This window comes from Xenopus tropicalis, chromosome 9, assembly GCF_000004195.4.
Source record: "Xenopus tropicalis strain Nigerian chromosome 9, UCB_Xtro_10.0, whole genome shotgun sequence".
NCBI lineage: Eukaryota > Metazoa > Chordata > Amphibia > Anura > Pipidae > Xenopus > Xenopus tropicalis.
The window spans coordinates 84,909,593-84,937,542 of record NC_030685.2 but is presented as its reverse complement, the minus strand read 5'-3'; the positions used below and the strand labels follow the sequence as shown (position 1 = coordinate 84,937,542).

General features: G+C 46.8%; 2 protein-coding genes across 3 annotated transcripts in view; one reads left to right on the top strand and one right to left on the bottom strand.

Moving 5' to 3' along the window:
• Window positions 1–27,950, top strand: part of LOC116407773 — an 880,143-nt gene that overhangs the window by 661,513 nt on the left and 190,680 nt on the right. The gene's annotated exons all lie outside the window — the stretch shown is intronic.
• On the bottom strand, window positions 37–23,688 carry stk11ip (serine/threonine kinase 11 interacting protein). 2 transcript variants are annotated; one of them, NM_203846.1, is given in 26 exon segments: window positions 40–553; window positions 2,849–3,153; window positions 3,443–3,525; window positions 6,123–6,207; window positions 6,297–6,475; window positions 7,457–7,554; window positions 7,771–7,877; window positions 8,552–8,917; window positions 9,451–9,649; window positions 9,811–9,921; window positions 10,442–10,638; window positions 11,097–11,447; window positions 12,041–12,110; window positions 12,191–12,328; window positions 14,126–14,167; window positions 15,234–15,320; window positions 15,403–15,506; window positions 15,636–15,765; window positions 16,620–16,691; window positions 17,408–17,515; window positions 17,748–17,843; window positions 19,384–19,458; window positions 19,822–20,021; window positions 21,020–21,091; window positions 21,223–21,328; window positions 23,581–23,589. In NM_203846.1, coding segments are annotated over 24 exon segments (3,399 nt in total). In that variant the 5' UTR covers window positions 21,081–21,091; window positions 21,223–21,328; window positions 23,581–23,589; the 3' UTR covers window positions 40–418.

Below are 27,950 nucleotides of genomic sequence, written 5' to 3'. Positions count from 1 at the left end.
GAGAATGAGTTCTCTTCATGGAATGACATCATGAAACACTTTAAAACAATAGAAATTTATTACATTGGGATAAAACAAGCAACTTAGAGAACATAGAAAAACGAGTGCAAATCTTCCTCCCTGTCCCTTTCTCATTATGTATCCATCATCCTTGGGCAAGGGAGTGAGCCGGCCTGGAGGGGAGGAGCTCCACTATGGCAACACAACCTGTAAAGGCAGCTCTGGGCAGCCCTGATGTTGTTGTACTACAACTCCCTGAGGACGGTGGAAGTTGCTTCAATGACATCTGGAATGCCAGAGGCTGCCCAGCCCGGCTAAAAAGTCCCTTTGGACGGTCTCTATGCAAGGACTGGAGGCCTGTAATGGCCCTGACAGTCTCCCAAAGGGGCCACAAAGCGAATCCCTGCAGGGGCCGCAGTCAGGTATTGTGGGTAACAGGATTAAAGTGAATGTGGTACTCTGCTTCCCAGGGTTCCCTGAGCCACTCCACAATCTCTCTGGTCATATCCGGGTCTTCAGTCCATAGAAGCCAAGCGCTTTCGTTCTGCTGTGTCTAAGAGAGGAACGGGCAGACAGTAATTCCACGTTACACGTAACTTATAGCAGATGGGGAATGGGAAGGGCATCATGGGAACGGCAGATGGGGTGATTTTGGACACCTAAACAATGTCTTACCCATTTATTTCTATGGCAATCACCTGGAATCATGGGTGAATATCCCCTTTAATTTGCTTATGTGCCACAATGCTGCTTATTTTGTATTTACAGGTATCAGGTACCCCTTATCCAGAAAGTTCCAAATTACGGAAAGGCCATCTCCCATACACTCCATTGTAATCAAATAATTCACATTTTTAAGAACGTTTTCCTTTTTCTATATAGTAATAAAACAGTACCTGTACTTGATCCCAACTAAGATATAATTACCCCTTATTGGGGGCAGAACAGCCCTATTGGGTTTATTTAATGGTTAAATGATTCCCTTTTCCCTGTAATAATAAAACAGTACCTGTACTTGATCCCAACTAAGATATAATTACCCCTTATTGGGGCAGAACAGCCCTATTGGGTTTATTTAATGGTTAAATGATTCCCTTTTCTCTGTAATAATAAAACAGTACCTGTACTTGATCCCAACTAAGATATAATTACCCCTTATTGGGGCAGAACAGCCCTATTGGGTTTATTTAATGGTTAAATGATTCCCTTTTCTCTGTAATAATAAAATAAAAATGCCCCAATAAGGGGTAATTATATCTTAGTTGGGATCAAGTACAGGTACTGTTTTATTATTACAGAGAAAAGGGAATCATTTAACCATTAAATAAACCCAATAGGGCTGTTCTGCCCCAATAAGGGGTAATTATATCTTAGTTGGGATCAAGTACAGGTACTGTTTTATTATTACAGAGAAAAGGGAATCATTTAACCATTAAATAAACCCAATAGGGCTGTTCTGCCCCAATAAGGGGTAATTATATCTTAGTTGGGATCAAGTACAGGTACTGTTTTATTATTACAGAGAAAAGGGAATCATTTAACCATTAAATAAACCCAATAGGGCTGTTCTGCCCCAATAAGGGGTAATTATATCTTAGTTGGGATCAAGTACAGGTACTGTTTTATTACTATATAGAAAAAGGAAAACGTTCTTAAAAATGTGAATTATTTGTACTTGATCCCAACTAAAATATAATTACCCCTTATTGGGGGCAGAACAGTCCTATTGGGTTTATTTAATGGTTAAATGATTCCCTTTTCTCTGTAATAATAAAACAGTACCTGTACTTGATCCCAACTAAGATATAATTACCCCTTATTGGAGCCAAAGTAATTATATTGGGTTTTATTACTGTTTAAATAATTTTAGCAGAAATTTTTAGCAGACTTAACGTAGGAGATCTGAATTACAGAAAGACCCCTTATCTGGAAAACCCCAGGTACCGAGCATTCTGGATAATGGGTCCCATACCTGTAATATGGAGCAGGAGTCAGAACTTGGGCAGCGCAAGTTCCTACAGACCCCCCATAATGCCCTCTCGCTACCCGCTAAATACACTTGCTGCATCAGCAGTTTAAAGTAGGAGCAAATGAAGTAATGGCAGTGAATTCTAACTGTCACCTCAAAGCTTATCGATGATATATACATGTGTTTGTTTTGCAGCCTCACAGTAGCGATGTGCGGTTCGACTAAAACTCGAACCGCACCCAACCCTAACCCATACGATCCCAGCCCCGGCTCGGCTAGTCCCCTCTATTTAAGGACCCGCCCACCGGTGATGTCACAAAAGGGGCGGACGCGCACCTATAAAGACGGAAGCCGGCAGTTTAAGGTCACGGGTAGGGAGAGCAGGTAGAGGAGCTCAACCCAAACCTGCAAATGTTGTGCCGAAGTCGGGCCGAACCCGCTTGACCCGTGGGTATCGGGCTGGCCTGCACAGAGCAATTGTTTTTAGGCTGCTGGGGTCAGTGACCCCCATTGGTAAGCTGGAAAAATGTAAAAGTGGAAGCTAAATAATTGGAAAACTATAAAAAAATAAAAAGTGAAGACCAACTGCAAAGCTGCTGTCGGACTGGGGGGTGCAGGGCCCACCGGGGCTCCGGCACCAGGGGTGCTCCCTTAAACCTCGCCCCCCCCGACTTTAGGGGAGGAACGGTTGGGCAGGGGGAGCGCTGGCAAGGGTTGGGTCTGGGCCGCCGGGGCCAACTGGGATTTTTCCCGGTGTCTCGGAGGCCCAGTCCGACCCTGAGTGCTAGGAATAGGACATTCTATAACCACCCCTTGAAGAGGAAGAGATGCAACAAGTAGCACCGACTGGCTGGGTAAAATACAGTAAATGCCTTGTACCTCATTATAAAGATGGATGCGGAGGTGCAGGGTTGCCGACTGAAACAGATGGACGGAGCTGATGTTGCTGATTGGCTGCTTTTCCTTCATTTGCACACTGTCCGGTAGCTCAGTATCGGGGGTATCAGGGAGCCACTGGTGATCCTCCTCTAGAAGGTACATGTGGGTGCGCGTAACCAGGAGGGAGAGCGGAGCGGCTGCGGCAGCCCCTTGTATCAGCGCAGCCGGCGAGGCGGTGTTTAGCAGGGGTAGCTGGGAGTTGGCATTAGCGCAGGGGCTGTCAGCATTGGGGGACACAATGTCCTCTGTGCAGGGAAAATCAGCCAAGAGTTATTATATGGAATTTTATTATGGGATATATAGGCAGGACATGGGAATGTTATTTATTCCTGTATCCTGCCTATACATCCTATAATTATAAAGATGTGTAAAACAACAAACCTCACTTTATATAATTATACCTTCCCTATGTGTCCTTGGGATAAAACATGGAGCTGCAGTGGAATCAAAGTTACCCCGAGTACTGACCCGTGCTGCTTAGCCTCCCATGGGGGGGGGGGGGGGCAGGTCTAGACCTTGAAATCTGCTTCTTACCTCTCAGGAAGAACAGCGGCACGTAGAGAAAGCGAGGGGGGGCGTTACTCTCTGGCGCTCCGACCTTATCCTGTAGGAACGGCCTGTGGTACAGGGAAGATAAGGGGGGAGGCAGATAAGCAGGTGCAGCGCAGTGGGAGGGAATCGCACGGTGCTGATAATGTGGTGGCACGCTTACTGGCACCGCCATCAGACAAGCCTGACTGCCAGTTTCATACAACATCTGTGCGGTGCAATAAATAAGCATTTGTCAGATGAAAGGGCATATTGGGAAATCTCCCCCTGCTAAGTGAGAGAGCACAGTTAGTCTTCAGCAGAGATACCCCCCCATCATAGAGAACACAGGGTTCATCTGCAGATGTGTTGGGTGCCAAGGCCAAAAGAGGGGGCTTATGTGCTGGAGGCAGGTCAGTAAATCTGCCATTTTGTAACTAGCTGCTCCGACCCAGGTGCATAATATCCTGTAGTGAGAGATAAACTAATGCTCTGCTTGGCATTCTATCACACATGTAAAATTAGGGCCTTATATATGGGCACAGAACCCCTCAGTGACTGCTAATATCCTTATCATTTACAGTAGGGGGTACATTATCCCTTATAATACATGAGTGATACTCAGAGTTCCCTGTATAACTCAGCCTGCAGCCTTGTGCCTTTATATGGGCACAGAACCCCTCAGTGACTGCTAATATCCTTATCATTTACAGTAGGGGGTACATTATCCCTTATAATACATGAGTGATACTCAGAGTTCCCTGTATAACTCAGCCTGCAGCCTTGTGCCTTTATATGGGGGGCACAGAACCCCTCAGTGACTGCTAATATCCTTATCATTTACAGTAGGGGGTACATTATCCCTTATAATACATGAGTGATACTCAGAGTTCCCTGTATAACTCAGCCTGCAGCCTTGTGCCTTTATATGGGGGGCACAGAACCCCTCAGTGACTGCTAATATCCTTATCATTTACAGTAGGGGGTACATTATCCCTTATAATACATGAGTGATACTCAGAGTTCAGACAATGCTAGTACCTAGGCTCTCAGTAGCAGGTGGATCTCTCTAGCTGTATATGATCCTGTTGGGACACGTTAGCTTTCCCTTTGCTCGTTGGCACTAGGATTACGTGAATATATACATTAGGTTGCGCCACAGCTGAGTTTATTACCCAGTGACCTTCCCCTTACTGTCTTACTGTACTGTCTGGCTATACTACTTTATAGAATAATTTCTCTTGTGGGTTTTGGCCTAATTTAATGCCAGCCTTGGCACACCCAGCTCTATTTATTATACCCAGATATAATACAGCATGGGGCCTGCACATCCCTAGCCAGATCTCCCCGACTCCCACACTGCCTTGCACACCCTCTGTGATTAACAGACACGTGGGGCACATTGGGGGAGTCTTGGCTGCAGAAGAGCTGATTAAAGCTACATTGTTCTAAGGGCACCGCTAAAAACAGCAAAGGGAAAATACACTGCTTTCAATAGCAATTACATTCATTTTTACTTTAAAATCAGTGAAAACGTGCAATGAATGTATTTTGGGAAGTTGCTACATTTGCTGTTATAGTATTGCATGCCACCCATTTAATTTAGTTTGGACAGTTTTTATGGTTTCTCTCTGTACAGGCTATGGGCAAACTTAGGGGGCTGTTCCTGCTGAATTGTGCTTAGTACAGGGGAATCCCTATGTGCCATAGTTTTATGGTATCTCTCTGTACAGGCTATGAGCAAACTTAGGGGGCTGTTCCTGCTGAATTGTGCTTAGTACAGGGGAATCCCTATGTGCCATAGTTTTATGGTATCTCTCTGTACAGGCTATAAGCAAACTTAGGGGGCTGTTCCTGCTGAATTGTGCTTAGTACAGGGGAATCCTTATGTGCCATAGTTTTATGGTATCTCTCTGTACAGGCTATAAGCAAACTTAGGGGGCTGTTCCTGCTGAATTGTGCTCACTACAGGGGAATCCCTATGTGCCATAGTTTTATGGTATCTCTCTGTACAGACTATGAGCAAACTTAGGGGGCTGTTCCTGCTGAATTGTGCTCACTACAGGGGAATCCCTATGTGCCATAGTTTTATGGTATCTCTCTGTACAGACTATGGGCAAACTTAGGGGGCTGTTTCTGCTGAATTGTGCTTAGTACAGGGGAATCCCTATGTGCCATAGTTTTATGGTATCTCTCTATACAGGCTATGAGCAAACTTAGGGGGCTGTTCCTGCTGAATTGTGCTTAGTACAGGGGAATCCCTATGTGCCATAGTTTTATGGTATCTCTGTACAGGCTATGAGCAAACTTAGGGGGCTGCTCCTGCTGAATTGTGCTTAGTACAGGGGAATCCCTATGTGCCACAGTTTTATGGTATCTCTGTACAGGCTATGAGCAAACTTAGGGGGCTGTTCCTGCTGAATTGTGCTTAGTACAGGGGTTTCCCTATGTGCCATAGTTTTATGGTATCTCACTGTCTCCAGTATCCAGACTGATTGGTACCAGGTGCAAAGGCACATAAGGAAGTGAGTGATACCACAGCCATTGGAACAATAGTATCTGACCCACACGGCTACATCACAAGCCAATTAGTCAGATACTATTAGTCAGCCAGTCCCCCGTAGGAGTAGGAAATGGCCAGGAAAGGGCAAAACTGGAACAATGTAAATAAGAGTTTGTTTCTTACCACAGTCTGTGCTGGGGGGTTATGGGTTCCTCGGAGCTCTGCTGAATATTACCGAGATACCTTGCAGGGAGCTCAGCGAGTACGTCTGAAAAACACACACCTTATGGTCAGAAAGCAGGTACTAACTGACCAACTGCAACAAGCAGCCGCCCGCCCCCTGCAACCCCAGCGTACCTAGCATGTGCTTATGGAAGACCCTGCAGTGCTGCTGGTTTCTGGTCAGCAGAGTGTAGGCCCCTCCGGAGCCACCAAATCCCAAATGCAAACTGTGCTCCTGCAGCCCCACGTGCAAGCGCGCCAGTGAGGTGAGAGACTGGGACTCTATTGGCTGCAGCCAATCACTGGGGTTATCTCTGCAGAGAAGAACAAAATGGCCGATCCATTCAGCTTTGTTACACAATCAGAAAGGGGAAATCGCAAAGGTATCTACCCATGCTTCACTTGCTCTGCCCCCAGTGGTGCATGAGTGGGCTTAGCCAAGGAATACAATTGTGGGTGGGGAGCATCACTACATTCATTCCAAACATCACCAGGCAATCCCAGCCCCCTCTAGTGAGATCTCCAGGCATATACACCCCCCCCACCTCTTGTAACATCTACACCCCGGGCCGTCATCAGAAATCATGGGGCCCCTCACAACAACATTTTCTGGGCTCCCCCCAGCATCCTCCTGCTCCCCCCCAGCATCCTCCCGCTCTCTTCAGGTCCTCCCCCAGCGTCCTCTAGATCTCCCCCCCGCGTCCTCCAGATCTCCCCCCCCCGCGTCCTCCAGATCTCCCCCCCCGCGTCCTCCAGCTTGCCCCCCACGTCCTCCCCAGCGTCCTCCAGCTCCCCCCCCAGCGTCCTCCAGCTCCCCCCCCCCCAGCGTCCTCCAGCTCCCCTCCCCCCCCAGCATCCTCCTGCTTCCTCCGGCTCCCCCTCCATCCTCTGGCTGCATCCTCTTGATATGCATCCACAGTCCACACTTTTATAAGGTTGCAACCAATCGAATTACCCGCTGACCACCAATGATAGGGCCTGTAATTCTTTAAAGGGGACTGGCCGTGATACAGTTTTTTAAAGAATTACAGGCCCTGTCATTGGTGGTCAGCGAGGATCGTTCGGGCCCAAGACAACTGTCCCCTCTGTGCCCCCTGATGGCGGCACTGTCTACACCTATGCCTATCTCTTACCCATCTACTTGGACATCTTTAAAGGGGCTGGCTTAGATGTGGGCATATAAACCTGGGGGAATGTTAGGCCATATAGGGCCAGAGTGCAGGGTTGGTGCGGGGGATTCCCAGTCCATAGGTGACCAGTGCACAATGGAAGCTCCGACCCTGCTGCCTGTGTACCTGATTTCTCCAGTTATCTCCAGGAAATAGATCTTCTGATTGGACACAGCGACGACAGCCCAAAATTCTGAGACCTTCCCAAAGCGAATTACAGGCACCTGGTGAGCAGGATATGTATCTCATTATTTATATATATATATATAGCACTGCTTGGGTACATTATTCCATCACAGTAATACAGACAGGGACACGGTCATTGCAATGAATAAAAACATATATATATGCAAAGAAAATGCCCTAAGAGCTAAAAATCTCAGTTAGAAAGACTTAAAGATAAAAATGGTTCTATGATCTCCCAACCCTTTCTGTCTCACCTTCATGCAACAGCGGAATTCCTCCATGTCACCGTTCAGGACTTCCATGTCTAAGTACAGCTTGAGGCGATGGTCTACCAGCCGGAAATCTAGGGTCGAAGCAGGACCTACAGTTTGGGGAGTAAATAATAGAAACAATAGGTTAGCTGAAAGCAGTTCTAATGTGTAGCGCTGGCTCCTTCTGAAAGCTCAGACTCAGGCACACTTTACTGCTGCGCTGCAAGTTGGAACGATATCCCCCCCCCCTCACCCCCAGCAGCCGATCAGCAGAACAATGGGAAGGGAGCAAGATAGCAGCTCCCAGTAGGTATCAGAATAGCACTCAATAGTAAGAAATCCAAGTCCGGCTTGGGACTCCTCCAGTTACATGGGAGTAGGAGAAACAATAGGTTAGCTGAAAGCAGTTGTAATGTGTAGCGCTGGCTGAAAGCTCAGACTCAGGCACAAGGCACTGAGATGGAGCCTACACACCAATATTACAGCTACAAATACATTTGTTGGTTCAAGAATAAAAGGTTAAATGGCAGAGGGAATTATTTGCTATGTAGAAATAAAAAGAAACAGTAGAAATAAAAAGTATCCCATAAAAATCATGGCAGTGTCCCTTTACGTATCCAGCCCCCGGTGCATATGGTACATATACTCCATAACCTAATTATTGTTATAAGGGCAAGTTATCCACTATGTAAACATGGGACTTGACTGGCTGCCCCCATGGCCACTTATTTATATTAACTCCATCACAAAGTCCTAATTACTTAGCCTTAGTTTCCAGGCTCACCGGGACTAATCTGCCAGCCATCCTGGGATAGGGCGCCGCTCTGGTTTAAAGCTGTGTATTTGTAGCTGCCTGTGAGGCTGCTCCTGCCCGTGTCCTGAGCCGACTGTTGGTCCTGCCCTTCAGTATCAAAGCTGTAGAAGATGGTGCTCTCGGCTTCACTTGGAGCGGTGTTGGGGCTGCTGTCTGTCTCTGAGCTGTCTTCATCTTCACTCAAGTAAAAGGACTTGGCAGCCAGCCCTCCACCTCCATCGTCACCTTGAGGTGGCTCAGCAGAGAGAGGGCGAAGTGGGGTGCTGGTCTCCCCAGTGGGATTTAAAGGTGCCAAAATGATGTGCAAACTTCCACAGGATGGGCAGGAGGCATCCCCTACATAAACAGAATAGTAAGAAGAGAAAAGTGCAGAAGAGAACAGTATTAGTGTAATTCTATCCATCATGGAAGACAGGTTATAATTCCTGCTAAAAGGGGTAGTATTTTTAGCATATTGTTGAATATAGAATTCTAAGACAATTTAAGACTTTTGTGGTTCTTGAATTAGGAAACTTTTCATTACGGAGCACTTAATTTGGAATTTTAACAACCAATTGGTTGCTAGGGTCTCACACCAGCAACCAGGCATTGGTCTGTAAATAAAAATGGACCAAAAAAAAAAATAGAAAAGGAGCAATATGGAAAGTGAGCAATACAAAGCAACAATTACAGTGACCCTCAGCAGCCTGACATTGGTCCCTGATCCGATGGAAAACCAAACCTGCCCTATTGATACTGGTCGGGGAGCCCATACATGGGCAGATAAGCTGGCAATCAGTCTAGAGGACACAAATTGGCCGCTGAAATCTGCCCGTGTATGGCCACCCCACCTAGTTACAGCACCAGGACCCTTATAAATATGCAGTTACCTGTATGGTTTCTGTGCAGTCCGGCAGTGGGCTCTTTTCCCTGCTGTACAGACTCGGGACTGTATATGTCTCCTCCATCAACCTCGTTTCTAAATTCAGTTTTGCATTTAAGGCACTGCATCCTTGTGAGTTCATCCTGGGACTCTGCTTTCTCCCTCAGGTTTCTCTCCAACATGGGACGCAGCAAATCCAGCAAAGTCTAAATGCACAAAAGAACAGGGGCCATGTTCAGGGTGAGGTGGGAAATCTCCTACACCAATAAACCATGTAATAACTACATGCCAACACCTTCCATAGTCAACCGGCTCATAAAGAATAAGTAACAAGGGCCGGAGAGAGGTACAAGGAGAGGTGCCTCACCGTTACAGAGCTCTCGGGAGAGTTGTCCAACACAATGTAATTCACAGTCTGCTTCTCCTCACATACAGAGTCAAAGCTGAGGGTCAGCAATGGCAGCTCTTGCTCCTCTCCCTGCAGAGAAATGAACACATACTGAGTGAGGGAAGGGCAGATACCATTATAATAAGATTCAATTTGGAACCTCCAAAAAGTTACAAATAGTTCCCCCCAAGTATATTCCCAACTCCCTTCTAACTAGCATCCTGCTGGTGTCCAAGCTCCATAGATTTATAGCTGTGTAGGTCCTACTTCTCTCCTGAGAGCTGATCTATGTGTGCCTATGCGGCCTGGCACTAAAGGCCTATGCGGCCTGGCACTAAAGGCCTATGCGGCTTGGCACTAAAGGCCTATGCGGCCTGGCACTAAAAGCCTATGCGGCCTGGCACTAAAGGCCTATGCGGCCTGGCACTAAAGGCCTATGCGGCCTGGCACTAAAGGCCTATGCGGCCTGGCACTAAAGGCCTATGCGGCCTGGCACTAAAGGCCTATGCACCCTGGCACTAAAGGCCTATGCACCCTGTCACTAAAGGCCTCTGCACCCTGGCACTAAAGGCCTCTGCACCCTGGCACTACAGGTATACTGAGTACTCACATTGCACTTCCAGGGAGCCAAAGAAGTCTGGATCCCTCGCAGGCTGCGCAATTCTCTCTTCAGCAAGATGCGTCCTCGCTCGGGGTCCATCTCCAACAGAAAGTGCAGGGTGATCCTTAAGAAAACCCAAGGCCAGTCTGGGTTCCGCGGCTGCCCATTCAAAACAGGGCAAACCACTACCGGGGAACATAAGGCACCTGTGGGACCAAATAAACCCCATTAAATTAGATATATCTTTATGTAACACTATATAAACAGATGCAAGGGACCTGCTACTCTCACTGTACAACTGCTCCAGCAACCAAATACTCTGCCCACAGAGATCAATGCACACCTATGGGCCCTTCAGGGGGACAATGGCCTGACCATGGGAAAGAGAGCAGCCCTTGAACAGGAAGTAGGCAGACTGTCAGTGCTGTACCTGGGACTAATTACTGTGACTTGGGTCACTGTCACTGCTAGAAAACAGGACCCCACACTGACCAATGCCCTTCCTCCATCCTTAGACATATCAGATTTGTAAGTGACCTTCTCACAGGAGAGGAAAGGCCAACACTTTGCAGGCCCAAAAAAGATTATTTTTTAAACAAATATAAAGTAAGATGCAAGGCAAAAACAAAAAGCCCTTGGGTAATACAGGGTACTACCAACTTACCTCCTATTAACCCCTCTTCTTCATTTGGCTTCTTTGCTTCCTGCAGTCCCCACAAATGTTCCTCAAGTCCTTCCTCTGCTTTCTCCATTAATTGATCATCAGGAGCAACATGGCCGCTCTTTGGGCTGGGTGGGCTGGGGCTGGGCTCTGGTGCTGGGACGGGGCTCTTCCGTTTAGGTACAGAGCTTGGGGCTGTAGGAGATGGAGAGGCCCTAGGAGGTGGGCTGTGTGGCCTGTTCACATATTCTGGGTCCAATTCACCCTCCAAGTGGGGTCTGTACTGCAGCCAATCCTCTCCATACTGCTCCCGAAAACTGTCAGTGCGCTCAATTTCTCTCTGGTGCTGCAGAACTGACATTTATAATGTGAGAGCAAAATCCAGTGCAGATTTGTTACAATCTCTCAGTGTTACAAACAGGCTGTATAACCTGCCTGCCACTTCTACTAACATTACAGTTGGGTGAAAATAAATGTCATTTTATTTTCTAAATTCTTCAAAATGTGTATGTGGCCTTTCACAGAGATACCGTAAAACATCAGCATAGGGATTCCCCTGTACTAAGCACAATTGAGCAGGAACAGCCCCCTAAGTTTGCTCATAGCCTGTACAGAGAGATACCATAAAACTATGGCACATAGGGATTCCCCTGTACTAAGCACAATTCAGCAGGAACAGCCCCCTAAGTTTGCTCATAGCCTGTACAGAGAGATACCATAAAACTATGGCACATAGGGATTCCCCTGTACTAAGCACAATTCAGCAGGAACAGCCCCCTAAGTTTGCTCATAGCCTGTACAGAGAGATACCATAAAACTGCAGCAGTATAGGTAGGCAGGTTGCTACTCTCTGAAACTGAGACCCAAAAATATCCCTGCACTGGGGCTCTTCCCTGTCTTGTTCTACCACCAATAACAAAATAAAGTAGAGACCAGCAGGTCCTTACCAATTGGCTGCCCGCGCCGTTCATACTCGCTGTCACTACGCTCAGAGATACTCGCTGTGCGGACTTTAACCTGAGAGAAAACCATATGAGATGGAGTAAAACACACGCTACTTTCTGGATCTGATACAGGATACACGGAACGTTTCTCACCCGGGATTTCTTCCGTGGGAGCCGCGGGGCAGATTTCTCAGCAGCAGAATAGCTGTCGGTCAGGTCCCCAGTGCAGGAACTCTCAGTGGCCGAACTGCTTGGCTGCAGCCTGACCTTCTCCCCAAACGCCTGTGCATTCTGTTGGGAGTAAGGCACAGGGATAAACCAAACTGCGCGTCTATATAGTGAATAAAGTACCCCCTATTGTAAAATATAGGGATATTATAAGTCCCCGAGGAGTTCCTTATAATATATAGTGAATAAAGTACCCCCTATTGTAAAATATAGGAATATTATAAGTCCCCGAGGAGTTCCTTATAATATATAGTGAATAAAGTGCCCCCTATTGTAACATATAGGAATATTATAAGTCCCCAAGGCGTTCCTTATAATATATAGTGAATAAAGTACCCCCTATTGTAACATATAGGGATATTATAAGCCCCCGAGGAGTTCCTTATAATATATAGTAAATAAAGTACCCCCTATTGTAACATATAGGGATATTATAAGTCCCCGAGGAGTTCCTTATAATATATAGTGAATAAAGTGCCCCCTATTGTAACATATAGGGATATTATAAGTCCCCAAGGAGTTCCTTATAATATATAGTGAATAAAGTGCCCCCTATTGTAACATATAGGGATATTATAAGTCCCCAAGGAGTTCCTTATAATATATAGTGAATAAAGTACCCCCTATTGTAACATATAGGGATATTATAAGCCCCCGAGGAGTTCCTTATAATATATAGTGAATAAAGTACCCCCTATTGTAACATATAGGGATATTATAAGTCACAGAGGAGTTCCTTATAATATATAGTGAATAAAGTACCCCCTATTGTAACATATAGGGATATTATAAGCCCCCGAGGAGTTCCTTATAATATATAGTGAATAAAGTACCCCCTATTGTAACATATAGGGATATTATAAGCCCCCGAGGAGTTCCTTATAATATATAGTGAATAAAGTACCCCCTATTGTAACATATAGGGATATTATAAGCCCCCGAGGAGTTCCTTATAATATATAGTGAATAAAGTACCCCCTATTGTAACATATAGGGATATTATAAGTCACAGAGGAGTTCCCTTTGGCCTTGTGCTTTTATACAGGTCATGGAACTCCGAGGGGACTTCTAATATCCTCATACTTTACAACAGGGGGTACTTTATTTATTACATTTCATTGTTACTGTTACTTTGTTTTACTTATGTTTCTAGACAGACCCTCTCCTATTCATATTCTAGTTTCTTATTTAAGCCACTGCTTGGTTGCTAGGGTATTTTGCACCCTAGCTACCATGTAACTGCTAAAATTCCAATCTGCGGAGTTGCTGAATAAAAAGCTAAATAATTCAATTTCCACAAATAATAAAAAATGAAGACCAATTGCAAATAGACTCAGCATACCAAAAGTTAATTTATAGGTGAACAACAACTTTAAATATCTAAAATGCATACAGATTTATTTAGTTTCTTTATTACAGCCAGTACAACTACAGCTCTTTTACTGACTTTTTTGTCTAGTGTGAAGCTCCACACCTTTTGCTTTCTGAGCCCTCCTCCTCTCTCTGACTATGAAGACCTCAATATGCCTGGCTAAATTTAATTGGAGCAGAGGCAGTGAGCATGCCCAGTTGGCACCTCTCTGAGGTCTTCACAGTCAGAGAGAGGAGGAGGGCTCATAAAGCAAAAGGGGTGGAGCTTCATGCCTGACAAGGAAGTCAGTAAAAGAACTACTGTAAAGAGCTGCTTGTAATAGGCAACCAAAACAAATCTGAATTCATGGAGAAAGGCATGTTATTCTGTGGGCTGTTTAGGCTTACTTATCCTTTAAACCTCCATTTGATTCCATATTACAAGCTACTAAACTACAAAATACAAGTTTTACTGCTTTCTATACACCCCCGCCCCCACTCCCGTCTCACCATTATCTCCGAGCTGGACAGTAACTTCCCATCTAATAACACCTGCAAGAAATACGATCATTTAGATTTCAGTTGACAAAGGGCATCATTAAAGTTATGTATTCAGTTTAAACCAATGACGGGGTGTATTTATGAGAAAGTCATCAAAATGGCTCAAAAACGGATGAGAGAGGGACAAATGCTCTAATTCAGTGCTGTCCAACTGGCGGCCCGCGACCCCCCTCTGTGCGGCCCCCCACCTGTCTGGCTGCTTTGATGGCTTACTGTTGTGTAAGCTTTAAATGGTATCAGTACTGAGATTAACTTCCCCCCCTGCATGGTTATCACCTCAGATTCAGGCTGTAATCCCCCTGTATTGTTTAAATATGTAATCCCCTGTGTTGTTCACACCTTTTAATCCCTGCATTGTTCACCCCCTGCAGTGTTCCCACCTCAGGCTGTAATCACCCCCATTGTTGCCCTGTTCACACCTCAGACAGGACTGTAGGAGCAGTAGAAACCCACAAATAATCCCTGCACACTACAAAAAGAACATATACTGTGGTGGTACTGCAATTAAAAAGTTTTTTAATATATAGTTATTGTACAGACTGTAGGCAGAGTATGGCACACACAGGCACTCAGGCAGGGTAGGGAAGGCAGAGTATGGCACACACAGGCAGGGTAGGGAAGGCAGTTATAGCACACACAGGCAGGGTAGGGCAGGCAGAGAATGGCACACACAGGCAGGGTAGGGAAGGCAGTTATGGCACACACAGGCAGGGTAGGGCAGGCAGAGAATGGCAGGTTTTTGCTGTACAACAACCATTAATATGGGTATGGTCATGTGATAACACGGGTGTGGTTTCAAGTGGGTGTGGTTTCAAAAAGGGGAGTGGTCAAAACTGGCTTCCATTATTGGCCCTCCACCACGTAGGTCGGAAAAATTCCGGCCCTCGGTACCACAGAAGTTGGACAGCACTGCTCTAATTAAAAACCCCAGTTTGACAAGTTGTATAAAGTATATTGACACTATGGAACAAGGTGATTAGAGAATCTGTGAACAATGGTGGCATAGGAAAGACTGAAGCTGCATCAACCACAGAAGCTTGGGTTAATAACAACTCACATTGTCAGAAGCCTTGTGGGACAGATGCTGTGCCGTTAATGCCCGATAATCCTTTTGGAAGTACAAAGGGTTCCCCTCAAGGAAAAGCTAGATACAAAAAGAGAAAATCAAATTAAAGTGACCTCTGCCCCCATAACACTCAGCTCCCCCTGCAGAAATGAACACAAACCTGTTTCAGGTTGTGCAGCCTCGCCAAGCCGGACAGTTGTGAATGTTCTAGCAGCAAATTATAGGACAGGTCAAGGTGCTGCAAGTTAGGGAGATTCTCTAGCCCTGTTGGGATAAAAGGAGATAAAAGACTGAGTGCAATGTGGCCTCCTCAAGCCTCACCTACACTGAGGGGACACGGGGGGGGGGGGGTGGGGGGAGTCTCTCCACTCACACAAATACATACTGACTGACCACTGGTGCCGGAGAGCTGATTGTGTTTCAGGATGAGGCTGTGCAGTTTAGCTGTGTTTCCCACACTGAGCTCTGGCACTGCTGTCAAGTGGTTATACCCAAGGTTAAGGTACTGAAGCTCTGATAGAACCTAGAACATGGAAAGTATTAAAGGGTAAGTATATACTGAGCATATGCATTAACCTTGTTACAGTTTCCTATGTAATGCTATCATCATGGATAGTGACTATGAAGATTTTCATTTATCCAGGTCATGGTATATCTAGTATAAATAAATCTAAAGCAACTGGACTTGTTAAGTAATCACTGAAGCCGTTTCACTACTCATCCGAGCAGCTTCTTCAGTTCAACTGAAGTGCCATGGATGCATGGAGTATGCCAGCACTGTATGACTGGGCATATAACAGGTTAAGGTCAATGGTGAAACGTCTTCAATGATTACTTAACAAGTCCAGTTGCTTTAGATTTATTTATACTAGATACATCTTGGATAGTGTAGATTGTAAGCTCTTTTGGGCAGGGCTCTTGTATCGGTTATTGATTGCTTTATATGTTACTCTGTATGTCCAATGTATGAAACCCACTTATTGTACAGCGCTGCGGGATATGTTGGTGCTTTATAAATAAATGTTAATAATAATAATAATGGTGCATTATATTTTATACAACGGTAGTCTCAGCTTGCTTTATGGCGGGGATTCTTAACCGCTGCTGCCATCTGCTGGAAAATTCAGGCAGTAAAAACACCCTGTCATTGCCTTTTATTGTTATCTATGGGAAACGCAATGCCTGAAGCACATAGAGGTAACAGACCTCTGACCAACAACATGTGCTTGAGCGTTTGCACTTGTCACATGTCCTTCAGCTGCCACATTTCCCATAGATAACTACAGGAAGGGGTGACAAGCAGGGAGTAGTCAAGTCACCCATGTCCCACTAGCCTAAACCTGCAGAGATATAGTAAAAAAAAAATATATGCCTTACCTTTAAATAGGAACCACATTCTGTGATTTGATTGTGGCTTAAATCCAAAATCTTGAGACTGTTTAATAATTCCTAGAGGAAATCAGAAAGAGATACACTGGTCATGTACCTGGAGCATGTAGCCAACAAATGTATTTGTAGCTGTAATATTGGTGTGTAGGCGCCATCTCAGTGCCTTGTGCCTGAGTCTGAGCTTTCAGCCAGCGCTACACATTAGAACTGCTTTCAGCTAACCTATTGTTTCTCCTACTCCCATGTAACTGGAGGAGTCCCAAGCCGGACTTGGATTTCTTACTATTGAGTGCTATTCTGATACCTACTGGGAGCTGCTATCTTGCTCCCTTCCCATTGTTCTGCTGATCGGCTGCTGGGGGGGAGGGGGGGGATATCACTCCAACTTGCAGCGCAGCAGTAAAGTGTGCCTGAGTCTGAGCTTTCAGCCAGCGCTACACATTAGAACTGCTTTCAGCTAACCAATTGTTTCTCCTACTCCCATGTAACTGGAGGAGTCCCAAGCCGGACTTGGATTTCTTACTATTGAGTGCTATTCTGATACCTACTGGGAGCTGCTATCTTGCTCCCTTCCCATTGTTCTGCTGATCGGCTGCTGGGGGGGAGGGGGGGATATCACTCCAACTTGCAGCGCAGCAGTAAAGTGTGCCTGAGTCTGAGCTTTCAGCCAGCGCTACACATTAGAACTGCTTTCAGCTAACCTATTGTTTCTCCTACTCCCATGTAACTGTGAATTCTAGGTTTCTGTGGTGAGACCAATATATTTCGGACCTTACCAATGAACCGTCTAGATTTTTAAGGGTATTATAGCTGAAATCCAGAGTATGTAACACGAGCCAGGGAAGAGCTGAGCTCAGATCTCCGCCGCAGAGAGCAATAACTTCCTGCAAGTAAATAAGAGATTGGGTAAATATTATGTTCCATGAGTAAGTACACAGGTACATCTGCAGCACTCACACCTCTGCACTGTGTGCCCTCTGCATAGTAAGGGCAGCTGAACAGCGCAGAAAGAAAACAGCCATTAACCTATTATATGCCAAGTCATACAGTGATGCAGCCATTAACCTATTATATGCCAAGTCATACAGTGCCGGGCATACTCCGTGCACAAGTCACCTCTAAGCTGCTGACACATCGATAGCAGGTCAGAACCTCCAGCTGTGAATACACGGAACGCAGGCCCCGGAGACAGTGTGGTGGGAGGCAGCGCAACTGCAAGAAATACAATGAGGTTAAAAGAAGAGCCCTATATACAGACTTTGGTTTATGCTCTTAATCACATATTATAAGGAGTGTGTATCATCCCCAGACCATTCCCTTATACATATGGGTAAGAGGTGCCATAGTGTTTCCCTTAGACAGTACAGTATGGGGGTACAGCTTATTGTGTGCCCAGAACATTCCTTCTCTGTATATTTGTATTTATACATATGGGTAGGAGGTGCCATAGTGTTTCCCTTAGACAGTACAGTATGGGGGTACAGCTTATTGTGTGCCCAGAACATTCCTTCTCTGTATATTTGTATTTATACATATGGGTAGGGGGTGCCATAGTGTTTCCCTTAGACAGTACAGTATGGGGGTACAGCTTATTGTGTGCCCAGAACATTCCTTCCCTGTATATTTGTATTTATACATATGGGTAGGGGGTGCCATAGTGTTTCCCTTAGACAGTACAGTATGGGGGTACAGCTTATTGTGTGCCCAGAATATTCCTTCTCTGTATATTTGTATTTATACCTATGGGTAGGGGGTGCCATAGTGTTTCCCTTAGACAGTACAGTATGGGGGTACAGCTTATTGTGTGCCCAGAACATTCCTTCTCTGTATATTTGTATTTATACATATGGGTAGGAGGTGCCATAGTGTTTCCCTTAGACAGTACAGTATGGGGGTACAGCTTATTGTGTGCCCAGAACATTCCTTCTCTGTATATTTGTATTTATACATATGGGTAGGAGGTGCCATAGTGTTTCCCTTAGACAGTACAGTATGGGGGTACAGCTTATTGTGTGCCCAGAATATTCCTTCTCTGTATATTTGTATTTATACATATGGGTAGGGGGTGCCATAGTGTTTCCCTTAGACAGTACAGTATGGGGGTACAGCTTATTGTGTGCCCAGAACATTCCTTCTCTGTATATTTGTATTTATACATATGGGTAGGAGGTGCCATAGTGTTTCCCTTAGACAGTACAGTATGGGGGTACAGCTTATTGTGTGCCCAGAACATTCCTTCTCTGTATATTTGTATTTATACATATGGGTAGGAGGTGCCATAGTGTTTCCCTTAGACAGTACAGTATGGGGGTACAGCTTATTGTGTGCCCAGAACATTCCCTCTCTGTATATTTGTATTTATACATATGGGTAGGGGGTGCCATAGTGTTTCCCTTAGACAGTACAGTATGGGGGTACAGCTTATTGTGTGCCCAGAACATTCCCTCTCTGTATATTTGTATTTATACATATGGGTAGGGGGTGCCATAGTGTTTCCCTTAGACAGTACAGTATGGGGGTACAGCTTATTGTGTGCCCAGAACATTCCTTCTCTGTATATTTGTATTTATACATATGGGTAGGGGGTGCCATAGCGTTTCCCTTAGACGGTACAGTATGGGGGTACAGCTTATTGTGTGCCCACAACATTCCTTTTCTGTATATTTGTAGTTATATGATTGGCTGGTCAGCCATATTTGTGTCCCTTGCAGTGCGCATATAACATTCTACCTCTATATTTTTGAATTCTCACCTCAAGGGAACGCAGGGACTTAAAAGGGAATATATTCACATCAAACTGCCGGGGACACTCAGCCGGGTGGACGAGCTGCAAAACATTAACTGTAAAGTGACTGTGACTGCAGAATACAAAACACTAGATTTTTATATTATTTTTTTATATGTTACACACTGAATTCTATATCAGTTGCCCCCTACTGCTAATCATGAGTTGAGCTGAACTCCTGTATTTTCTGGGGTCACAGGTGCGTGTTCCCTGCAGGGCACGTCATTGACCCTTGTATATTTACACACAACAAACAAATGTGCTTTCATAACCGCAACTCCCTGCGACACTAATATAACAGCCGCTCATAATATGACGAACAGAGAATTTGCAATTGGTCTTAATTTTTTAAAGATGAACTGCAACCGGTATGTCTTGATGACCACAAATGCATACAGCCAGTACCTTAAGGGAAGGCGTTTTCTGGAGCATATCGAGCATAAATTGCGCCCTTAGTATCGGAACGCTGTCTGCGGGGTGGGCCGGCAGTGCCTGGAATCCAGTCCCCGGGCCCCGCGGGAACAGCTGCTCAAACAGGCGCGTGACCACCTGCAGGCACGGGGTGAGGAGCGCCAGGATACGGCTCCCGTCCAACACCTTATCTCCTGCAACAACAGAATCATTAGAGATCATTAGGGTGAAGACACACTGAGCTACTTAGTAGCAGCTACTAAACGCACGAAAATCCACTGCCATAGACAATACTGAGAATTGCCTCTGCTAAACACACGTAGAGACAATTATTAGTAAATGACCAGCATTGTCTGTTTTAGTAGCCATGACAAGTAGCTGCTACTAGTAGCTCTGTGTGTCTTCACCCTTAGGGTAAAGACACATGGAGCTACTTAGTAGCAGCTACTTGTCACGGCTACTAAACACCAGACAATACTTTGTCATAGACAATACTGAGAATTGCCTCTCAGCATTGTCTATTTTAGGGTAAAGACACACTGGGCCACTAGAAGCAGCTACTTTTTCAAGGCTACTAAACTCCAGAAAATACCCTTCCATAGACAATACTGAGAGTGAAGACACATGGGGCTACTAGTAGCAGCTACTTTTTGTGGCTACTAAAAAGGACAATGCCGATCATTTACTGATAATTGTCTCTATGTGTGTTTTAGCAGAGGCAATTCTCACAATTGTCTATGGCAGGGGATTTTCTGCTACTAAGTAGCTCCATGTGTCTTCGCCCTAAGGGTGAAGATACACAGAGTTACTTGTCTCTATGTGTGTTTAGCAGAGACACTTCTCAGTATTCTCTATGGCAGGGGATTTTCTGGTGTTTAGTAGCCGTGACAAGTAGCTGCTACTAAGTAGCTCCGTGTGTCTTCACTCTTAGGGCTCTGGCACACGGGGGAGATTAGTCGCCCGCGGCAAAACTCCCTGTTCGCGGGCGACTAATCTCCCCGAGTTGCCTACCCCTGCCATCCCACCGGCGAACATGTAAGTCGCCGGCGGGATGGCAGACGCGGCGGGGCGATTTCAGGAAACCGCCGAAAAAGACTCGCGAGCCCTTAGAGAGCTGCTGAAACAAAGCCGCCCCCAAGCATGCATTCCTAATGGGTCAGAACCAGAATTAGAAAACGAGACCAGGACTCACCATGTTCATGTAGGATCTGGGCAAGGGCCTGGACAAGTGATTCCGGAACTTCCGATGGCATTTATCTGTGATCTGGAAACAAATGCAGATTTGAAAATAATGAACCTTAACCACTTACACTAATTGCCCCTGGGCTGCTAACGGGTTGGGGGTGACTCCTGCACACAAACACACATCCTGACAGTAGGAACATTGCTGCTCACCCCCAGAAGGACAGAGGGAACGGGCCGGAGCTGCCTGAGCACAATGTCTTCTCTGGATCATGTGTCACAAGAGCCGAATGCCGGTGATGTCCCCAGGCAAGCACATCTATAATCAGACGGGTTGGTTAGTAAAAGGCCCTGTAGTTGCGGAACTACAACTCCCATAATCCGAGCTGTGGTTTCACAAGAATCTATGTGCCTAAAAGCGATCCCCCAAATCCCGGCTATGCACCATTAATACACATTTAGGAGTCTGTAGGAACCATGTTACATTAATGCCAAACAAGCCCAATGCACATACTATAACCTCATACAGATAATCCTGTCACTTTATTCTCAGCCTGTTCCTCTCTTCATACTCCCTTTTCTGCCCCATACCCCTCCCTTCCTTCCTGCCCCATGCTCTTTCTTTGTGCCCTTTGTACTGCCCCCATACCCCTCTGTCTATGCCCCTTGAGCTCCCCTCCTTCTTCTGCCCCATACCCCTCTGTCTATGCCCCTTGAGCTCCCCTCCTTCTTCTGCCCCATACCCCTCTGTCTATGCCCCTTGAGCTCCCCTCCTTCTCCTGCCCCATACCCCTCTGCCTATGCCCCTTGAGCTCCCCTCCTTCTTCTGCCCCTTACCCCACCATTCCTGCCCCCATACCCCTCTGTCTATGCCCCTTGAGCTCCCCTCTTCTTCTGCCCCTTACCCCTCCCTTCCTGCCCCATACCCCTCTGTCTATGCCCCTTGAGCTCCCCTCTTCTTCTGCCCCTTACCCCTCCCTTCCTGCCCCCATACCCCTCTGTCTATGCCCCTTGAGCTCCCCTCCTTCTTCTGCCCCTTACCCCACCATTCCTGCCCCCATACCCCTCTGTTTATGCCCCTTGAGCTCCCCTCCTTCTTCTGCCCCTTACCCCCCCTTCCTGCCCCCATACCCCTCTGTCTATGCCCCTTGAGCTCCCCTCCTTCTTCTGCCCCTTACCCCACCATTCCTGCCCCCATACCCCTCTGTTTATGCCCCTTGAGCTCCCCTCCTTCTTCTGCCCCTTACCCCCCCTTCCTGCCCCCATACCCCTCTGTTTATGCCCCTTGAGCTCCCCTCCTTCTTCTGCCCCTTACCCCCCCTTCCTGCCCCCATACCCCTCTGTTTATGCCCCTTGAGCTCCCCTCCTTCTTCTGCCCCTTACCCCCCCTTCCTGCCCCCATACCCCTCTGTCTATGCCCCTTGAGCTCCCCTCCTTCTTCTGCCCCTTACCCCACCATTCCTGCCCCCATACCCCTCTGTTTATGCCCCTTGAGCTCCCCTCCTTCTTCTGCCCCTTACCCCCCCTTCCTGCCCCCATACCCCTCTGTCTATGCCCCTTGAGCTCCCCTCCTTCTTCTGCCCCTTACCCCACCATTCCTGCCCCCATACCCCTCTGTCTATGCCCCTTGAGCTCCCCTCCTTCTTCTGCCCCTTACCCCACCATTCCTGCCCCCATACCCCTCTGTCTATGCCCCTTGAGCTCCCCTCCTTCTTCTGCCCCTTACCCCACCATTCCTGCCCCCATACCCCTCTGTTTATGCCCCTTGAGCTCCCCTCCTTCTTCTGCCCCTTACCCCCCCTTCCTGCCCCCATACCCCTCTGTCTATGCCCCTTGAGCTCCCCTCCTTCTTCTGCCCCTTACCCCACCATTCCTGCCCCCATACCCCTCTGTTTATGCCCCTTGAGCTCCCCTCCTTCTTCTGCCCCTTACCCCCCCTTCCTGCCCCCATACCCCTCTGTTTATGCCCCTTGAGCTCCCCTCCTTCTTCTGCCCCTTACCCCCCCTTCCTGCCCCCATACCCCTCTGTTTATGCCCCTTGAGCTCCCCTCCTTCTTCTGCCCCTTACCCCCCCTTCCTGCCCCCATACCCCTCTGTCTATGCCCCTTGAGCTCCCCTCCTTCTTCTGCCCCTTACCCCACCATTCCTGCCCCCATACCCCTCTGTTTATGCCCCTTGAGCTCCCCTCCTTCTTCTGCCCCTTACCCCCCCTTCCTGCCCCCATACCCCTCTGTCTATGCCCCTTGAGCTCCCCTCCTTCTTCTGCCCCTTACCCCACCATTCCTGCCCCCATACCCCTCTGTCTATGCCCCTTGAGCTCCCGAACCCCCTACCTCCTGTCCTTTCCTTATGGCACTTGTTCTTCTTAACAGACTCCTTGCCAGCCCCCCCACCCTCCCCACTTGCCCCCTACCTTCCCTCCCAATCCCCCAAATCTCTCAGCATTTGCTCCAAACCTCATGCTTTCCCCCCTTTCCATTTATTTTTTCCCCTATATGGTCGCCAAATCTAGAACCCCAAGATTAATTGTGCCTTCTGCTCCCCAAAATCCCCAGCTCAACTCACACTTACCCCCACTTCCTGGTCAGCCCTGAAATGAAACGCACTGACTTCTCCGCAGCCCCGCCTCCCAGCGCACCATAGATATCTGTGGGGGGCGAGAGCGTCGCACTGAGCCTGTCTGTCCCATTGTATCATAGAGGGGACTGCTAGAGTCTGTGTGCGGGGAGAGGCAGGGATAGCCGGAAGTGGGGGTATCGCTCTTGTGATGAGGGGCTGTCTGGCTCGGCTTGGGTACTCTGTACGCCAGTTGGAATGTCTATTAACCATATAATATCACTCTGTTTAATAGATATTGTATCTGTGCTATTTTCTATCATGTTAGAGCTTAGGGAATGATCTGTTAGCATTCATTATTATTTTTTATTTAACTAGTATATTTCACATCTCCCCTCTACATAGGGTCAGAGCTAGGGATTGACTTGTCTCGGTTGCCCTTTGGCCCAGGCTGGTCCCTACTAGGGTTGGCACCCAGCTGGTATGTGACTGGCCAAGCTGGCAGATCCCCGGGGTAGGGTCAGTACCAGTATTACAAATGTACCTGCAATATAATGGGGGTAAGTGTGTGGCATCCCTACCCATAATCCTTCTCTTCCCTGACCCTTTCTGTCTGAGTTGCCAGATTTATTTTTCCAAACCAGCCCAAGTCAGTTCTAAAACCAGCCCAAAACTAGCCAAAAGCCACTTTGAAAGTAGCCCAAAAATAGCCCAATATGTGCAATGAAAAAAAATTCTAAAATATAAAAGTGTATATGGGAAACCTGCCTTTTTAAAGCGTATAATCCCTACCCATGCCCTGTGCCCCCTCCCCAGTTACTGGGATGGCTGATAATTCCCTCTGTGCCCAGTCCAGCTGGGAAGTCACTACAGAAATGGATTCAGAATGTTGCATTAACCCCAGACATGATATACATATGGGTGCGTTGAACTACAACTCTCAGCAGCCCCAAGATATCCTGAGAGTTATAGCTTAAGGACCAACTGCATAACTGCCCCCACATCCCAGTAGAAAGTAACAGTACAATCACATACCCTATAGAGCAGGGGGTAGAACTGCCCCACATCCCAGTAGAAAGTAACAGTACAATCACATACCCTATAGAGCAGGGAGTAGAACTGCCCCACATCCCAGTAGAAAGTAACCGTACAATCACATACCCTATAGAGCAGGGGGTAGAACTGCCCCACATCCCAGTAGAAAGTAACCGTACAATCACATACCCTATAGAGCAGGGGGTAGAACTGCCCCACATCCCAGTAGAAAGTAACAGTACAATCACATACCCTATAGAGCAGGGGGTAGAACTGCCCCACATCCCAGTAGAAAGTAACAGTACAATCACATACCCTATAGAGCAGGGGGTAGAACTGCCCCACATCCCAGTAGAAAGTAACAGTACAATCACATACCCTATAGAGCAGGGGGTAGAACTGCCCCACATCCCAGTAGAAAGTAACAGTACAATCACATACCCTATAGAGCAGGGGGTAGAACTGCCCCACATCCCAGTAGAAAGTAACCGTACAATCACATACCCTATAGAGCAGGGGTAGAACTGCCCCACATCCCAGTAGAAAGTAACAGTACAATCACATACCCTATAGAGCAGGGGGTAGAACTGCCCCACATCCCAGTAGAAAGTAACAGTACAATCACATACCCTATAGAGCAGGGGGTAGAACTGCCCCACATCCCAGTAGAAAGTAACAGTACAATCACATACCCTATAGAGCAGGGGGTAGAACTGCCCCACATCCCAGTAGAAAGTAACAGTACAATCACATACCCTATAGAGCAGGGAGCAGGGGGTAGAACTGCCCCACATCCCAGTAGAAAGTAACAGTACAATCACATACCCTATAGAGCAGGGGGTAGAACTGCCCCACATCCCAGTAGAAAGTAACAGTACAATCCCATACCCTATAGAGCAGGGGGTAGAACTGCCCCACATCCCAGTAGAAAGTAACAGTACAATCACATACCCTATAGAGCAGGGGTAGAACTGCCCCACATCCCAGTAGAAAGTAACAGTACAATCACATACCCTATAGAGCAGGGGGTAGAACTGCCCCACATCCCAGTAGAAAGTAACAGTACAATCACATACCCTATAGAGCAGGGGGTAGAACTGCCCCACGTCCCAGTAGAAAGTAACAGTACAATCACATACCCTATAGAGCAGGGAGCAGAACTGCCCCACATCCCAGTAGAAAGTAACAGTACAATCACATACCCTATAGAGCAGGGAGTAGAACTGCCCCACATCCCAGTAGAAAGTAACAGTACAATCACATACCCTATAGAGCAGGGAGTAGAACTGCCCCACATCCCAGTAGAAAGTAACAGTACAATCACATACCCTATAGAGCAGGGGGTAGAACTGCCCCACATCCCAGTAGAAAGTAACAGTACAATCACATACCCTATAGAGCAGGGAGTAGAACTGCCCCACATCCCAGTAGAAAGTAACAGTACAATCACATACCCTATAGAGCAGGGAGTAGAACTGCCCCACATCCCAGTAGAAAGTAACAGTACAATCACATACCCTAGGGAGCAGGGGGTAGAACTGCCCCACATCCCAGTAGAAAGTAACAGTACAATCACATACCCTATAGAGCAGGGGGTAGAACTGCCCCACATCCCAGTAGAAAGTAACAGTACAATCACATACCCTATAGAGCAGGGGGTAGAACTGACCCACATCCCAGTAGAAAGTAACAGTACAATCACATACCCTATAGAGCAGGGGGTAGAACTGCCCCACATCCCAGTAGAAAGTAACAGTACAATCACATACCCTATAGAGCAGGGGGTAGAACTGCCCCACATCCCAGTAGAAAGTAACAGTACAATCACATACCCTATAGAGCAGGGGGTAGAACTGCCCCACATCCTAGTAGAAAGTAACAGTACAATCACATACCCTATAGAGCAGGGGGTAGAACTGCCCCACATCCCAGTAGAAAGTAACAGTACAATCACATACCCTATAGAGCAGGGAGCAGGGTGTAGGGCAGACAGGTTGAGCCTGAATAGAGTAGAAATGGGAGCCTCTGTCTATACTGTCCAATTGCATGCTGGGTATTGTAGTTTTATATTATTCCTAGCTGTAGGCTAATTGTTAGATACAAACTACATTACCCAGCATGCAGTGTAACAGTCACACTAGGGGAAAAAAACTTTGGCTAGTTTCCAAACTACAAACCCAAGGCTCCAAAAAATAGCCCAACACTGTACCTTGGCGGGTTTGTACTTTGGAAACCTGTCTGGGCTTTAAATTAGTAGCCCAATTTGGCAGAAAAATCGCCAACCTGGCAACCCTGATTCTGTAGCAAATAACCCCTGTTTATATAGAGGCCAGCCTCTTTTTTGGAAGAGTGGAAACCCCACCCCCAGCCACATCACTTATGGTCCCAGGCTTTAAAGTGACTAGGAGCATATGCTGAGGCATTAGCCCCCAGGCAACCAAACCAAAATTGGCTTCTGCTAACAAGGGATTGTAGCACAAATTAATGGATATGACCAGAATAAAATAACCCCCTAACAGTGGCCCATGCTGAAGAATAAATAGCCCTATAGGCTGTGGAATGGGCTTAGTATGGGACTGTTCACTTAGACCAGGGGTCCCCAAAGTTTTTTACCCTTGAGCAACATTTAAATATAAAAAAGGTCGGGGAGCAACGCAAACATTGGAAAAAGTTCCTAGGGGGTGACCAATAAGGGCTGTGATTGGTTATTTGTGGACTGGCAAACTACAAACGGATCTGCTTGGCAGTATACATGGTCTTTATGCCTCCAAGTTAGAAATAAAAAAAAATGGCCACCTGGTTTGAGTCCATTGGGAGCAACACCCAAGGAGTTGGGGAGCATCATGTTGCCCCAGAGCCGCTGGTTGGGGGTCACTGCCTTAGCCCTATGTCACATGTGGTGTTTACTTCACCACCGGCAGCCTAAATTCCTGCCATTGTGCATCTCCCTGCTATAAGCACTGATACAACACTAACTGCCTATTTCAGTTGCAAGGGAACCCCGGAATTAACCCGAACCTCAACCTGCAAAAATGAGCAAAAAAGCAGTTCTTGGGGCTGCTGGGATTGTGCGCGACAGAGCTGCTATTTGTTTCCTTGTGTTTACTCGGGCAGCAAGGGCTAAAGCAAGTTATTGACTGACCTGGTTGGATAATCTATTGGCAACTTTATGCAACCGTGTTGCACTCGCGCGGTGTGTACAGATGTCAATTATTAAAAAATGCCACCTGTCAATCATACATTGCCTGCCCTACCTCTTTGCCTTAGGCCTGAAGGAAACAAGATTTAAACAATTTATATAGTGTAAGTAAAGTTTATTTTGCTTGACAAACACAATAGAAAACAATTTG